Source organism: Giraffa tippelskirchi, chromosome X (genome assembly GCF_054371585.1).
Source record: "Giraffa tippelskirchi isolate mGirTip1 chromosome X, T2T-mGirTip1v1.2.pri, whole genome shotgun sequence".
In the NCBI taxonomy this organism is placed as follows: domain Eukaryota; kingdom Metazoa; phylum Chordata; class Mammalia; order Artiodactyla; family Giraffidae; genus Giraffa; species Giraffa tippelskirchi.
The window spans coordinates 617,201-635,429 of record NC_137289.1 but is presented as its reverse complement, the minus strand read 5'-3'; the positions used below and the strand labels follow the sequence as shown (position 1 = coordinate 635,429).

The 18,229-nt window shown below is 42.8% G+C and overlaps 1 protein-coding gene and 1 long non-coding RNA gene across 4 annotated transcripts in view; one reads left to right on the top strand and one right to left on the bottom strand.

The window, feature by feature from the left end:
* Positions 1 to 13,863, bottom strand: part of VBP1 (VHL binding protein 1) — a 70,462-nt gene extending 56,599 nt beyond the window's left edge. Inside the window, exons 1-8 of the mRNA XM_081563664.1 lie at positions 13,706 to 13,863; positions 6,774 to 6,916; positions 5,127 to 5,202; positions 3,934 to 4,036; positions 3,681 to 3,774; positions 3,452 to 3,563; positions 2,486 to 2,592; positions 1,575 to 1,616 (exon numbers count right to left, since the gene is read on the bottom strand). Of these exons, the coding sequence (XP_081419790.1) occupies positions 1,575 to 1,616; positions 2,486 to 2,592; positions 3,452 to 3,563; positions 3,681 to 3,774; positions 3,934 to 4,036; positions 5,127 to 5,202; positions 6,774 to 6,916; positions 13,706 to 13,784 (756 nt within the window). The 5' untranslated portion in view covers positions 13,785 to 13,863. The remainder of the gene's footprint in view (positions 1 to 1,574; positions 1,617 to 2,485; positions 2,593 to 3,451; positions 3,564 to 3,680; positions 3,775 to 3,933; positions 4,037 to 5,126; positions 5,203 to 6,773; positions 6,917 to 13,705) is intronic.
* The window catches only part of LOC145535285 (uncharacterized), a 118,579-nt gene that overhangs the window by 1,656 nt on the left and 98,694 nt on the right, over positions 1 to 18,229 (top strand). For all 3 annotated transcript variants that reach the window (XR_014075354.1, XR_014075353.1, XR_014075352.1), the window contains exon 2: positions 7,330 to 7,453. This is a non-coding gene — a long non-coding RNA (uncharacterized LOC145535285). The remainder of the gene's footprint in view (positions 1 to 7,329; positions 7,454 to 18,229) is intronic.

The following is an 18,229-nucleotide window of genomic DNA, read 5'->3' as shown; positions in this document are numbered from 1 at the left end:
ATGCCATACAACCATCTCATCCTCTGTCGTCCCCTTACTCCTCCTGCCTTCAATCCTTCCCAGCATCAGGATCTTTTCAAACGAGTCAGTTCTTCGCATCAGGTGGCCAAAATATTGGAGTTTCAGCTTCAGCATCAGTCCTTTCAGTGGATATTCAGGACTGATTTCCTTTAGGATGGACTGGTTGGATCTCCTTGCAGTCCAAGGGACTCTCAAGAGTCTTCTCCAACACCACAGTTCAAAAGCATCAATTCTTCGGCGCTCAGCTTTCTTTATAGTCCAGCTCTCACATCCATACATGACTACTGGGAAAACCAAACCTTTGACTCTACAGACCTTTGTCAACAAAGTGATGTCTCTGCTTTTTAATATGCTTTCTAGGTTTGTCATAGCTCTTCGTAGACGTAGGTTAATGTAGTCTCAGGAACATGGTATGTGGCTAACAGTTTGGTGAATGCTATGGTTTCCACTGCCATCTAAAGTATGAATCAGTAAGAGTTTGTGGGCAGATGGAACGGACAATGCTATACATTTATGTTCCGCTCCAGAAAGGTCCAGACACCTGCTGTTAACTCTCTCAACCCATATGTTGGTCAGAATATGGTCAGAAGAAGTTTAGACCTTCTGGTTACACCTCAGAATATTGCACTGATCTACTTCCATTCATGATGTCATGCTAAATGTACCAGATGAGCAGAAAGGGGACCTTAGAAAGTTATATGCACTCCAGTGGATGGGAGGTCAACCCTACAAAGATTCAGGAGCCTTCTACAGCAGTACAATTTTCAGAGCTTTAGTGGCCAGCGGCCTATGAGGAAATACCACTCAAAATAGAAGATAAAGTGTTGTATCTCACACGTCTCACCATGAAAAAGGAAACATGAGTGGTGGGATGTCTCTTGGCGATCTGGACACCAGGAAAGACTGCTTTGGCCCATATTCCAAGTGACCTAAAGTAGCTTGCCATGTTAGTTTGGGTTCCAGAGCAGGAGCACAGGCAGGTCCAGAGGGCGCCCATGGGCTGCATGAGCAGCCTGCCAGACCCACATTTCATCCTCACCTGCACCGCCTGCCATGTGAGGGATTCCTGATGAGAGACTTTGGGGGAAGGAAAAAAGCCTGAGTTTATCTGATTCTCACGACTCTGCTGTAAGGCAGACCATAGTATGGCACTCACTCTGCGTTTGCATGAAGGAGGCATGGAGAATGCAAATAAGTTGCTTGAGATGACACGCTTGAGAGGCAGATAACGCAGCCTCAAACCTAAACTCATGGTTCCCAATACCTTGCTATTTTCACCGATCAGTTCTGTCCACTGAAAAAGCATGTTGGAGTTGTTTTAAGTCACCATTTAGCACTCAGCAGGGAACGACCTCTTTTGTAAGACAGACAGCTCAAAGACCTGCTCCAAAGACACAACTCTATGTATATATAAGTATAAATATAAATGTTACTCTCGGGGAAACAAAAATACACATGTAACCATACAGAAAATGATGGCATCTCAGATGATGGTTAATAAACACAGCACAAAGACAAAAAGTCACTTAAAGACAGACAAGAGATGTACTGACCTGACAAATATATGGAATGTCATTCTGGTCAATTCCAGCTTGCTGAAATCAGAAAAAAGGGAGAAAAAGAAAACATTATAGCAAGGAGTGTTAACAAAGAAAAGTAAGTGTGAGACCAATTTGTACACTAAAGAGAAAGTACTCCAAGAGCAAGAGTGCCTTGCTGGGCTGGTACACACGCAGATCAAGAAAAACGTCAGGCTAAAGTATATCTTGCAGGGCTTCCCAGGTGGCTTAGCAGTAAAGAATTTGCCTGCCAGTGCAAGAGACGCAGGTTCGATACCTGGGTCAGGAAGATCACCTGGAGGAAGACATGGCAACCTACTCCAGTGTTCTTGTCTGGGAAATCCTCTGGTCAGAGGAGCTTGGTGGGCTGCAGTCCACGGGGTCGCAAACAATCGGACACAACTTAGCGACTGAGCAACAACCACAAAAGAATGCCTTGCACACTTAAGCACAAACTTATATTTGCTCTTAGGGTAAAAAGACCTGCCAGATTTTGAGTCTTTGTTGTTTTGTGAAGAGCTTGGCTTCATTCTGGATATCATACAAATGTGTTCTAACTTTTCAAATACTCAGACTTAGCTACGAGGGCAAACCTGTGGCCCACCTCATATGTTTCCTTCTCTCACTGGTTTTAGAGCTCTTCCTGGTGGGAAGGTAAGCTTGGTATAAATTATCCTCAGGTCACAAACAGAAATCACTGTAAGATTGTTTTTTATCACAAGTGCATTGGAGTATACATTTGAAGTACCTATTTCTAGTTTTTAGTTGTACTGTTTACAAAATAGTTAAAACTACCCATTTCTGTTTGTGTGGCAGTGATTGTGGGGCGGAGGTAGAGTTGTACAGGATACTAAACTAATACAGAAGATAGCACAAAAGCTGTGGCTAGAAATAGATTACTGTACCTCTGCAACTTTAAGGAACCGTGCCAATTTGGTCATTCTTTCGAGGAACTTGATGTAAATATCCAAACTTTCCCTGCATTGCTTCTTACCCATGTCAAAATATTTCTCTAAAAATAGAAAAAAAAAAATATGACAAAGGAGCCAGTATTGTAGCAATCCCAAGTTTCATTCCTTTCTGATGATTCTGTGTTAAGTTAATTCTGGATATGATTTTAACTTCTTGAAAACAATTACAGTTTTAATCCAGTAATGTTTTGCTTTAACAAACAACAACACTGCACATCTAAGTATAACCAACAGATTTTTTATACAGGAACTACTGCATGCTGAACACTGGTGCTGGTAATATATATGACATTTAATAGCATACACATATAATTTAGATAGTTTAGTTTAATTTCTACAAATTCTAGTCTGGCATCTTTTTGATTAACATCAAGCTCTGATGGTCTCTGACAGAGGGGCTGTATTTCCTACCCTTTATAACTAGACAAATGTACCAGGCACTTCCTAAAAATATCTCAAATTGTCAACAACAAAATTGGTTAGGGCTAAATTATGACTGAAATTTCCTAAAAAGCCTAAGAAACATTTGCTTGTATATGATCAAAACAATAATTTGTAGGCTGTATCTTAGGAAGGTTAGAATTGTACTATTTCACTTTAGTTGAGTGGGACTTACTGTGCAATGAATAAATATGGCAATCCATGTTAATTTCCCAACAAATTTCCCAGAAATATCAGTTAGAACTTAATATACAAATTGAAAAGTTCTGTGGCTGAATAGTCAATTATTTTTAACAAAAAAAGCAATATGATGTCTAATTATTTAAATATATATGATCTTGTAAGGATCTTCTATTTTGAACCTAAAACACAGATGAATCTAAATATAAAAGGTTTTTTACAAATAAAGTATTTTTGCCAGTTTATTTTTTAAAAAGTCATGTCTATTCTTTAGCTTACCTAGCAGATTAACGATCCCCTCATTATAGGCTACAAAGAGGCGAAGAGAATCCTTAAAGAGGAGCATGAAAGCAGCCTGTATTATACCATTAGTTAGTTCATCAGCATTTGCCTGGAAATTAAAGAGGAATCAATTACCACCACAGGTTGTAAAAATTCCCTCTCCCACCTACAGTCAAATAATGCTGCTTAACAATATTTTTTTAAAAAGGATTTATAAAGCTCTTACATTACAATTCAGAAGAGCGTCAAACTGAATTTGAATAACTGGAAGAGTGTTCAGCAGCTCCTTAGTGTTCATAGTTCTCATCACACCATCTTTCCTATAGAAGATAAAAGAAGTTCATAACATCAATGCTAACTGAATTTGAGAAGCACTGTGACATCGGCATCTTGAAAAATAGCTGTGTATTTGACAAACTACATATCAGAACAGATATACTGCAGTACTTCTTGCTTACAAACTAGTAATATTTACCTACCCTCTCTTGGTTTTGGTGATGTCAGACTCCATCAGTCTATATGAGAGTGACTTTTCATTCAAGTACTTGCTGTATCGTCTGATGAAAGCTGACATAGTATAGCCTAAAAATGAAATACCTTTTATTGTTTCCAGTTTAACCAATGTTAACCATTTACAACATACATCACCAAATGCAAAGATTTATCATTCCACATTCACTCATATACCTTTGAAGCATATATATCTTTGAAGCAGAAAACACTAGAGTGGCTTTTACTACTCATCTAGTAGAGTATTCCTAAAAATTTCTGTTGAAGATTATTTTTTAAATGAGTTTGTTTATTTTTTTATTTTAATTGGAGGCTGATTACTTTACAATATTGTGGTGGTTTTTGCCATACATTCACATGACTCAGCCATGGGTGTACATGTGTTCCCCATCCTGACCCTCCCACCTCCCTCCCCATCCCATCCCTCAGGGTCATCCCAGTGCACCAGCCCTTCCTCAAAGTGTTGATATCACCTTTGGATGTGGTATTGATGGTGACGTTCCTGAACCGGAGAAATAACTGAACTTTATTAGTTCATTTCACATTTTCACAGACACGATTATAAATCCTTAGCATTTTGCTGACACCCCCCTACCCCCTTGTTACCACTGCTCTGGTCTTCCTTGCACTCAACAAACGACCTTGCCCCTACTTCATAGACAAGATGTAAAGAGAAAGGCCACGCCAGAAACTCGACTACTCACTATGCCTTGATTCACTTATTCAATTTACTTATTCATTCAACAATTACTCAGTGTTTACTGTAATGCTGCAGGTTCAGTAGTGAACAATAGAGACCCTCCCCCCTCCCAAAAAAAACCCTGCCTACATGGATCTTATACTCCAATGGTGATTGATAGACACGCAAAAGAAAAGAAAAACACAGAGATGTTTAGTTGCTGAGAAGTGAAAAGAATAAAACTCAGGCAGAGAAGGGACAAAGGGTCCATGATTTTTGGGAGACTGAGCCAGGAAAGCCTTACTGAGAAAATACCTGCATATGTGTTGTGTCAATGAATTTAGAAATTATTTTCCATCATAAAACGTACACCACATCATACCCTTCATCATTCAGAACCATTTTTTTTTTAAACCAGGCATGGTTTCCAGAACATTTCCCTCCTTGCCACAAAGAAATATTTCCATCAAAGAATCATCTTACCTTCTATGACACTTTTATCCAGAAAGTTGTGTAAAGTGAACAAAGAACTTCTTGATGCAAGATGTTGGATAAAACGCTGTCAAACAAGTGTGGCAAATTCTAAAATTAGTTTCAGCTCACAAACAGAGTTCATTCGTGATTTTGTCACTGTGAATACCTACTTAACATCATTCTATCATACATATCTTCTATCTATTTCAGGGGCATTGATTAAGGTGAGCACCATCACACCCTGGGCTAGCCAGCATAAGGATCTGTAGTGCTGACAAGTCTGTTGACATACCCCCCAAATAAACAAGGGGTTAAACATTGAAGCTAATGTGAATACACACTTTTCACCCATAACTTTCTATCAGTAACATCTGAGGAGTTAGGGACACTGACCCACTATGCAGTCAAAAATTCCCATATAATTCATAGTATATACAGTGAAAGTCGCTCAGTCATGTCCGACTCTGCGACTCCATTGACTATATATACAGTGCATGGAGTTCTCCAGGCCAGAATACTGGAGTGGGGAGCCTTTCCCTTCTCCAGGGGATCTTCCCGTTCCAGGGATTGAACCCAGGTCTCCTGCATTGCAGGCAGATTCTTTACCAGCTGAGCCACCAGGGAATAAAACCCACATATAATTTATAGTCAGCTACCTGCAGATGCGACACCACTGTAACTGTGATTCCATCCATGCCTGTGGAGTCAACCAAGCATGGATACTGTAGTGCTGTAGTATTTACGATGGAAAAAGGCCACATACAAGTGGACCTGTGCGGTTCAAACCTGGGATACTCAAGGGTCAGTGGCAATTACAGGATCAATTATTTTGATCATTCATGTTAAATTATTTAACAATTCAATTAACAGAAAAATAAAAAGAATACTTTGATACATCTCTGGACCCCAGTGCCCAGAAATGACAACTGCTAACTTTTGCACCTATCTCCTTCAGTTCTATTTTTTGGCAGGAATTTATTTACCCTTATTTATTTATTTGGCTGAGTTAGGTTTTAGTTGCAGCATGCCAGGTGTTCATTTTGTCACGCGGGATCTTTTGTTGTGGCGCACAGACTCTCTATAGCTGTTGGCGCAGGCTCAGTTGGCCCATGGCATGTGGGATCTTAGTTTCCCAGCCGGGGATCGAACTCTCATCCCCTACATTGCAAGGCAGATTCTTAACGACTGGACCACCAGGGGAGTCCCTTCAACTCTATTTTTAAAATAAGGGGCATAAAGCCTTACATTAATAGTGGCCTTTGCCCCATCCTCAATTTCAATTTACTTCTCCTACCTAGAAGGAACCATTATACACATTTTCATGTGTTATCTTTACATCCTATTTTCTTTATAGTTTCATATATATATATACCTGTTACATGGAGAAATATTGTGTGAATTTTTAACATTTATCTAAATGTCATTCCGTGGCTTACTTCCTCTAATAGCAAAATGGTATACTTTATTAAATACTGATTGCAAAGAGAAATTCATAAGTAAAAATGGAAAAATTGGTGTTTTAATATCTACTTCTATGTACTTTCCCCACTTGTCATGAATAAACGCAAAATGTAGCAAGCCCCTAACACACTCAGCATATTCAGCAGTTGTGTCCCGACAGTCCTTTGTACTAAAAGGAACAGACGCCATGCTCACCTCATTTCCATGCACCATGAGGTGATGGACAGTGACCAGGGCTTTGAACACCACCACCCAGCTGCTGCTACTAGTTTTCTCAGAAAGAATATCAGCCAGATGTACAACACTCCTATTTGTTCCATTTATGTACCGGATAAGATCTAAATTAGAGACAGTGACAAGCATTAAAACATAGACTGAGAAAAAAAAATTTCAAAACCAAAATTGGTAACCTTACCTGAAATCCAGATGCAATCAAATCTCAGAGACATGACAAAGAGAATCATCTGAAACATTTTCTTCATTTCAAGTAGTACAATTTGTGCATACCCGTGCTCAGTCGTGTCCGACTCTTTGCCACCCCATGGACTGTAGCCCATCAGGCTCCACTGTCCATGGGATTCTCCAGGCAAGAATCCTGGAGTCGGTTGCCATTTCCTCTTCCAGGGGATCTTCCCAACCCAGGGGTCAAACCCACTTCTCCTGCATTGCAGGCGGATTCTTTACCACTGAGCCACCCGGTATTAACGTGGTAGGTGATACTGAACACCTGTTTATCCTATTTGTTCCATAGAGTTAATGAGGATTGTGATGGCGTTGATTCTGCTCACCAGTGTCTCCCCAAGACCCAGCACAGTAGCTGGCACATACCAAGTTATGGAAGATACTTGTTAAATAAATGGATAAGACTCAAGAAGGTAAGTAACATGCTCGAGGTCATACAGGTAGTTCAGTGGAAGGGCTTGGATTTGAAATCATGTTTGTTTGACTCTGAAGACCAAGTTATTAAACATTATGTCATTGTGCCTTGCTCAAGAAAAGTGTCATTCCATGAAGCTTCAGTAAGGAGCTTTGTCTCCCTATGTCTGACCTTTTGGTTTACACCTTTTAATTTCTTACTGCTTTTTCTTCTTGAGTCCACTTCCCCACAGCCTTGTACCTGGTTTATTGCAACAGCTTTCTGCTTTCCTGCCTCAAGGTTATAACCATTAATTAATTGACTTTCACAGCCCCTCAAAAGGTAAGTTTCATTGTTTGGTTTTCTTACTGAAGAGCATGCAATGATTCCTTGATGTTTATCAGCTCAAAAATTCTCCTTGCTTTCCAAACCATTTTAAAACTATCAGTCTAAAACAACTTCATCCGCAGCACTTATCTATTACACAGCATCTTCATATGCACGGCAGTAGGACAGGTACTGAGAAGGGGGCTTAACAAATATGCTAGTGGATTAGAGCGACAGACTGACCCTGTAAAGTAAGATTTACTTACTCAACAAACGTATATACTCAGCGTCAATGCCTAATATGTGCCAGTTGCTGTGCCATGTTTGGCAGGCTTCCCTGGTGGCTCAGGCAGTAAAGAATCTCCCTTAGGTTCGATCCTTGGTGGGGAAGATCCCCTGGAAAAGGGCAGAAGAACTCACTCCAGTATTCTTGTTTGGAGAATCTCATGGACAGAGGAGCCTGGCAGGTACAGTCCACAGAGTTGCACAGACTTGGACACGACTGAAACAACTTAGCACACATGTTCATGCCATGTGTAAGGTTATGAAGAATGAGATTCTCTGCTATATTTTTTATCTTTAGGTCTGCTTCATTCCTCTTTCTGGGCAGTTTCCTCTGCAACCTTTTCATTTCTGCTTTGGCATGATTTCAGTCTTTGGACTGAATCTTTCAGTTATGCTGGTACTAATTCAAGTGCCTCTGTTTGGTTCTATGCACCCTTCACATTGGTAATTATTGCTTAACCTTCAGGTTTTGAAAAGTTAATCCTGGTACATGTTACATCCCAGCACAGGGCTGGATTATATATAATGCCCCAGAATCTAATATGGGACCTGTTGAGAATAACCTTCAGGAAAATTTAAAAATATATAAAGCAAGAGGAAATTAATCTGCTTAACTTTGGTAAACTGTTAGTTGCTGCAATAAATGCCCATTATCATGATGATAAGAAAAAACTTCAGGAGACAAATGCACATTAGGTCAATGAATAGTTTTGAAGCCAAATAGCAAAATCAAGTGTTGATCAAAAGGCTGAATCGGCTACAAAGGTTTCAACAACAATGGGATTTATGTCTATTGCCAACAGCACAGAATGTTTATGAAGCCACTGCTCCAGTGCAAAGAGTCAGAGACGACTGAGCACACACACACAGACACACAGACACACACACACAAACACACCCAGACACCACTGCTCTGGTGCAAAGAGTCGGACATGACTGAGCGCACACACACACACACACACCCAGATGCCACTGCTCCAGCGCAAAAAGACGGACAGGACTGAGCATGCAAACACACAAATGCACACACACACACATACGCCACTGGTCCGGTGCAAACAGTAGGACACGACTGAGCACACACACATACACAGCCATCTGCCACTGCTCCAGTGCAGAGTTGCACACGATTGAGCACACACAAACACACACACACCCATATGCCACCGCTTCAGTGCAAAGAATCGGACATGACTGAGCACACACACACACACACACACACGCCACTGCTCTGGCACAGAGTCAGACACAACTGAGCACACACAAACACACAAACACACAGCCATCTGCCACTGCTCCGGCGCCAAGAGTCAGACATGACTGAGCACACATACACACCCATATGCCACTGCTCAGGCACAAAGAGTAGGACACGACTGAGTTCGCACACACACACTCCGCACATATCCATACGCCACTGTTCTGGCACAAAGAGTCAGATATGACTGAGCACACATATACACACACACACACCCATATGCCACTGCTTTGGTGCAGACAGACATGACTGAGCACACACACACACACAGCCATACGCCACTGCTCCAACACAGAGTCGGACACTACCGAACACACACACACACAGCCATATGCCACTGCTCCACCACAGAGTCAGACACTACTGAGCACACACACACACACACACACGCACACACCCATATGCCACTGTTCCAGTGCAAAGAGTCAGACATGACTGAGCATGAACAAACACACACACACACCCATACGCCACTGCTGATGCACAGTTGGACACGACTGAGTGTGTGCACACACACATACATACACACGCACCCATATGCCACTGCTCCGGCGAAGAGTCAGACACGACTGAACACGCACGCGCACACACACACATACACCCATATTCCACTGCACTGGTGCAGTCAGACACAATGAGCACACACACACACACGCATACACCACTGTTCCACCACAAAGAGTCAGATACTACTGAGCGTGCATGCACACACACAAACACACTTATATGCCACAACTCCGGTACAGAGTCGGACACGACTGAGCACACACATACACACTCACACACACCCATACACCACTGCTCAGGTGCAAAGAGTAGGACATGACTGAGTTTGCACACACACTCACACACAGACAGACGCCACTACTCTGCCGCAATGAGTGAGACACGACTGAGCAGGCACGCAAACACACACACACACAAACACAGCCAGAAGCCACTGCTTCAACACAGCATCAGACACGACCGAGCGCACACACACACACACACACACACACACACACAGCCATAAACCAGTGCAAAAGCACAAAGAGTCAGACACGACTGAGCGTGCACTCGCACACAAACATACCCATATGCCACTATTCTGGTCCAAAGAGTCGGACACGACTGCGCACAAATACACACACACACACACACACACACACACCCATATGTCACTGCTCCAGTGCAAAGGGTCAGACACGACTGAGCATGCACACACACACACACATACACCACTGCTCAGGCGCAGAGTAGGACTCGACTGAGTTCGCACACAGATACACACACCCACACACATCCATAAGGCACCGCTCTGGCACAGAGACGGACACGACTGAGCACGCGCACACACACACATACACCCATATTCCACTGCACTGGTGCAGTCAGACACAATGAACACACACACACACACGCATACACCACTGTTCCACCACAAAGAGTCAGATACTACTGAGCGTGCATGCACACACACAAACACACTTATATGCCACAACTCCGGTACAGAGTCGGACACGACTGAGCACACACATACACACACACACATACCCATACACCACTGCTCAGGTGCAAAGAGTAGGACATGATTGAGTTTGCACACACACTCACACACAGACAGACGCCACTACTCTGCCGCAATGAGTGAGACACGACCGAGCAGGCACGCAAACACACACACACACAAACACAGCCAGAAGCCACTGTTTCAACACAGTGTCAGGCACGACCGAGCACACACACACACACACACACACACACACACACACAGAGCCATAAGCCAGTGCAAAGCACAAAGAGTCAGACACGACTGAGCGTGCACTCACACACAAACATACCCATATGCCACTATTCCGGTCCAAAGAGTCGGACACGACTGAGCACAAATACACACACACACACACACACACACACACACACACCCATATGTCACTGCTCCAGTGCAAAGGGTCAGACACGACTGAGCATGCACACACACACACCCATACACCACTGCTCAGGCGCAGAGTAGGACACGACTGAGCACGCGCACACACACACATACACCCATATTCCACTGCACTGGTGCAGTCAGACACAATGAGCACACACACACACACGCATACACCACTGTTCCACCACAAAGAGTCAGATACTACTGAGCGTGCATGCACACACACAAACACACTTATATGCCACAACTCCGGTACAGAGTCGGACACGACTGAGCACACACATACACACACACACACACCCATACACCACTGCTCAGGTGCAAAGAGTAGGACATGACTGAGTTTGCACACACACTCACACACAGACAGACGCCACTACTCTGCCGCAATGAGTGAGACACGACTGAGCAGGCACGCAAACACACACACACACAAACACAGCCAGAAGCCACTGCTTCAACACAGCGTCAGGCACGACCGAGCACACACACACACACACACACACACACACAGCCATAAGCCAGTGCAAAAGCACAAAGAGTCAGACACGACTGAGCGTGCACTCATACACAAACATACCCATATGCCACTATTCCGGTCCAAAGAGTCGGACACGACTGAGCACAAATACACACACACACACACACACACACACACACACACCCATATGTCACTGCTCCAGTGCAAAGGGTCAGACACGACTGAGCATGCACACACACACACACATACACCACTGCTCAGGCGCAGAGTAGGACTCGACTGAGTTCGCACACAGATACACACACCCACACACATCCATAAGGCACCGCTCTGGCACAGAGACGGACATGACTGAGCACGTGCACACACACACATACACCCATATTCCACTGCACTGGTGCAGTCAGACACAATGAGCACACACACACACACGCATACACCACTGTTCCACCACAAAGAGTCAGATACTACTGAGCGTGCATGCACACACACAAACACACTTATATGCCACAACTCCGGTACAGAGTCGGACACGACTGAGCACACACATACACACTCACACACACCCATACACCACTGCTCAGGCGCAAAGAGTAGGACATGACTGAGTTTGCACACACACTCACACACAGACAGACGCCACTACTCTGCCGCAATGAGTGAGACACGACTGAGCAGGCACGCAAACACACACACACACAAACACAGCCAGAAGCCACTGCTTCAACACAGCATCAGACACGACCGAGCACACACACACACACACACACACACACAGCCATAAACCAGTGCAAAAGCACAAAGAGTCAGACACGACTGAGCGTGCACTCACACACAAACATACCCATATGCCACTATTCTGGTCCAAAGAGTCGGACACGACTGCGCACAAATACACACACACACACACACACACACCCATATGTCACTGCTCCAGTGCAAAGGGTCAGACACGACTGAGCATGCACACACACACACCCATACACCACTGCTCAGGCGCAGAGTAGGACTCGACTGAGTTCGCACACAGATACACACACCCACACACATCCATATGGCACCGCTCTGGCACAGAGACGGACACGACTGAGCACGCGCACACACACACATACACCCATATTCCACTGCACTGGTGCAGTCAGACACAATGAGCACACACACACACACGCATACACCACTGTTCCACCACAAAGAGTCAGATACTACTGAGCGTGCATGCACACACACAAACACACTTATATGCCACAACTCCGGTACAGAGTCGGACACGACTGAGCACACACATACACACACACACACACCCATACACCACTGCTCAGGTGCAAAGAGTAGGACATGACTGAGTTTGCACACACACTCACACACAGACAGACGCCACTACTCTGCCGCAATGAGTGAGACACGACTGAGCAGGCACGCAAACACACACACACACAAACACAGCCAGAAGCCACTGCTTCAACACAGCATCAGACACGACCGAGCACACACACACACACACACACACACACACACACACACACACACACAGCCATATGCCACTGCTTCGGTGCAGAGTCGGAAACGATTGAGTGCGTGCACGCACACACCCACAAACCGCTGCTCTAGCGCGGAGTTGCACACGACTGAGCGTGCACATACACACACACACACACCCATCCGCCACTGTTCCAGCGCAGAGTCGGACATGACCGAGCACACACACACAAACACACAGACACACCCATACTTGCTCCACAGGGAGTCTCTGGGCAACAAATAACTTTAAGAATGAGACCCCTCTCAGAAGCCTGAGTTGTTACTCCACTGCCTATTATGTTCCATGGTTCAGGAGGAAGATGTAACGAGTTCGGCGTTTGGAGTTAAAGAAACCATAGGTTGGGTTCCAGGCTCAATCAAAGGCATTGGAGCGCGAACGCACCCTCCCCCACGCCCATGGCCATGAGGTGCGGAGTTGGGGGGCTGGGGCTGAGGCAGGGCGTGCGAGGCCATGGAGCCTACTCACCTGCCAGGTGTTTCGGCTCGGGTTCGGTGGGCTCGTTGGTGGTCGCCCTGTGGGCAGCCTTGCTCGCGGATGAGCCCATAAGTGCGTCACCAGCTGCCAGCCACGAGGGTAATGGCGGCAGAAGGTGGTCCCTCCTCTTCCGGCTAGCAGACTGAGCCGGGACCCGGGGCCGGGACTCAGGCTGGGAGGGGCGCCTGAGATGACGGAAGAAAGACGTTGCCCGGCAGCTGGCTTCACCGCCACTCTGTCCTGCTCCCCCTAATGTGGGCCTGCAGAATTATGAGGTGAGGCGTGAAGTCACAAGGCGCCGGGGCCGGGTATAGCGCGTTCAGGGGGGCAGGACCCCATGTGAGGCAGAGCATCTCAGGCGGCCAAGGCAGACTCGTGGCGGTCTATCAGACCCTCAATAACAGAATAAACAACCGCCATTGAGTGAATATCATGAGAAAGAGGGACATGTTGGGGACCACAAATGAAAGATCTGGAGATCTTTTGGTCTTAGGAAGTTAAGTGGTCATGTGACAGGGCTTTGGAAATCCTTGACCTGGCCCTGTTACGGAGGCTTCGGTCACGGGTAATCGGATCTGTATCCTGCCTGAGTCCCCGGCCTTCAACCCTTCACCCAGCATCATCTATGGAAGTTTATAGACTTCTTCATACTATTCCCTTTACCCCTGCAGTCTGTAGTAACCTTACTACTCTCATTCCTGATAGTAATGTATGCCTTCTCGCCCTTCTTTTTCTTCCTTGATCGATCTGGCTAGACAATTATCAATTTGATTGATCCTCTCAAAGGACCACGTTTCGGTTTCATTGATTTTCTCTATATTCTCTTTTCTATGTCATTGATTTCTGCTCCTATCTGTATTATCCCATTGCTTCGACTTGCTTGCGGTTTATTTCCCTCTTCACTTTCTAGTTTCTGAAGAGAGGTTTGATTTCTTATTTAAGATTCTTCTTTATAATATAGGACGTTAGGGTTAAGTATGGCTTTTGTTGCTGTCAAAGATAGTATTTCAGTCTTTTAAATATTATTGAGATCTAGTTTATAGAACAGAATATATGTGCTACCAAGGTAAATGTTCAGTGTACCCTTGAAAGCTACATATTTTTTAATTTATTTTTTTATTGAAGGATAATTGCTTTACAGAATTTTGTTGTTTTCTGGCAAACTTCAACAGGAATCCGTCATAAGTATACATATATCCCCTCCCTTTAGAACTTCCCTGCCATCTCCCTCCCCATCCCACCCCTCTAGGTTGACACAGAGCCCCTGTTTGAGTTTCCTGAGCCATACAGCAAATTCCCATTGGCTATTTTACATATGGTGATATAGTTTCTGTGATACTCTTTCCGTACATTTTACCCTCTCCTCCCCTCTCCCCATGTCCATAAGTCTGTTCTCTATGTCTGTTTCTCCATTACTGCCCTGTAGATTCTTCAGTACCATTTTTCTAGATTCTGTATATATGCATTAGAATATGATATTTATCTTTCTCTTTCTGAATTACTTCACTCTGTATAATAGGTTCTAGGTTCATCCAGCTCATTAGAACTGACTCAAAGGCATACCTTTTATGGCCGAGTAATATTCCATTGTGTATATGTACCACAACTTCTTTACCTATTCATTTGTCTATAGACATCTAGGTTGCTTCCATGTTCTAACTATTGTAAATAGTGCTGCAATGAACAATGGGATACATGTATCTTTTTCAACCCTGATTTCCTCAGGGTATATGCCTAGGAGTGGGATTGCTGGGTCATATGGTGGTTTCATTTCTAGTTTTTTAAGGAATCTCCATACCATCTTCCATAGCGGCTGTGTCAATTTACATTCCCACCAACAGTGCAAGGGCATTCCCTGTTCTCCACACCCTCTTCAGCATTTATTGTCTGTAGACTTTTTTATGATGGCCATTTTGACCAGTGTGAGGTGATATCTCATTGTAGTTTTGATTTGCATTTCTCTGATAATGAGTGATGTTGAGAATCTTTTCATGTGTTTGTTAGCCGTCTGTATGCCTTCTTTGGAGAAATGTCTGTTTAGGTATTTTCCCCACTTTTTGATTGGGTTGTTTGGTTTTCTGGTATTGAGTTGTATGAGTTCCTTGTATATTTTGGAAATTAATCCTTTGTCAGTTGTTTCATTTGCTATAATTTTCACCCATTCTGAGGGTTGTCTTTTCACCTTGCTTATAGTTTCCTTTGCTGTGCAAAATCTTTTAAGTTTAATCAGGTCCCACTTGTTTACTTTTGTTTTTATTTCCATTACTCTAGGAGGTGGGTCATAAAGGATCTTGCTTTCACTTATGTCATCAAGTGTTCTGCCTATGTTTTCCTTTAAGAGTTTTATAGTTTCTGGTCTTACATTTAGGTCTTTGAAAGCTGCATATTTTTTTTTTCTGCTCAATGCAGTGTTCCATTGAATATGTTTTACAGTTATTGGTATTGTATCACGAGTGACTGAGGCTCTGTATATTTGCATTTTTATAGCCTTTCCCTCTCCCTGAACTTCAGGTTGGAGACTTTATTTTGCTATGTCTTCAAGTTCACTGATCTTAGCTTTTGCAAAGTCTGATGTTCTCTTAATCCTGTTTTCGACAGTTTTCATGTCCAATAAGGTATTTTTCTCTCTAGAATTTCCATTTGATTCTTATCTTTCAATGCTCTCTTCATTATGTTTACATTTTCCTTTAAACCCTTGTGGATAGCACAATAACTATCAAGGTTGTATACTTGTCAACCACTCCTTCATCTTTGACATTTCTGGCTCTGTTTCTATTAACTTATTTTTCTCTTTGACGTAGCTAACATTTTTTCTGCTTATTCCTATGCAATTTTGTGTAGATGTCAAATATTGTTAATTTTGCTTCACTGAGTGCTGTATTTTTATATATTCCTTTACAGAATGTTAAAGTTTGTTTAGACAGGCACATACATTACTTTGGTATCTCTTTTATCCTTTCAGCATATGTTTTCTCAAACAGCTTTATTGGCATTTAATTCATAGATGATATTTAATTCATATATCATGGTACAGTGGTAAAGAATCTACTTATCAGTGCAGGAGACCCAGGCCTGATCCCTGGGTTGGAAAGATCCCCTGGTGGAGGAAATGGCAACCCAGTCCAGTATTCTTGCCTGGAAAATTCCATGGACAGAGGAGCCTGGAGGGTTGCTGTCCATGGGGTTGAAAAGAGTCAGACACAACTGAGTGAGCATGCACACTATCATACCATGCACCCATTTCGTCTACAAATTGGTAGTTTTTAGTATATTCAGAGTTGTATGACCAGCATCAGGATCAATTGACAGCAGTTTACAAAGAAACCTCACACTCATTAGCCATCATTCCTCATTTCCACCTAAACCTCCCATCCCTAGTCAATCACTATTCTACTTTATGTCTCTGAAGATTTTCCTATTCTGAATATTTCATATGAAAGGACTCAGTCAATATGTGGACCTTTGAAACTGGGCTCTTTCACTTAGCATAATATATTCCAGCTACATTCATGTTGTAGCATTAATCAGTACTTCATTTCTTTTTATGACCAAATAATATTCCATCGCATGGATATACTACAATTTATCCATTCATTGATGAACATTTGAGCTGTTTCCCTTTTTGAACTATTGTGAATACTGCTTCACATGCAAGTATTTCTTTCAATTCCCTTTTTCAGTTCTTTTAGATACATACCTAGGAGTGGAATTGCATGTTCATATGGTTATTTTGTGTTGAACTTTATAAGGAAGTGCCAAACTATTTTCCACAGGACTGAACCTTATTACAACTCCACCAGCAATGCATAAGGGTACCGATTTTTCCACATCCTTGCCAAAATTTCTTTTCCATTTGTTTGACTATAGCCATCTGAGTGGGTGGAAAGTGGTATCTCTTTGTAATTTTCATTTACATTTTCCTGATGACTAATAATTTAGCAGAATTTTTTCATGTGCTTATTGCAATTTGTGTATCTACTTTGGAGTAATATCCATTCTGATCCTTTGCTAATATTTTTCTTTTTTTATCCTTTGCTAATTTTTTAATTGGGTTATTTATCTTTTTTTCAGCTTTATTGAGGTATGATTAACAAATAAAAATTGTATACATTTAGGTTGTACAACATGATGGGTTTTTTTAAGGTGTGAAAGATAAGGGTTGTGAAATTATCACCATAATCTAGTTAATTAACACATCCATCACCTCCATACTTGAAATATTTTCTGTGGTTAGAACACTTATGATCTATTCTTTTAGCAAATTTCAAGTATGCAATGTTATTAATTATGGTCACCATGCTGTGTGTTAGATCCCAAGAACTCATTTATCTTTTTTTAATGAATTCATCTTATAACTGAAAATGTGTATCCTTTAATCACCTTCTCCCCATTTCCCCCACTTCCAGCCCCCAGCAAACATTATTCCACTTTCTGGTTATATAAGTTCAACATTTTCAGTTTCCACATATAAGTGAAATCATATATTATTTGTTATTCTGTGCTTAGCTTATTTCA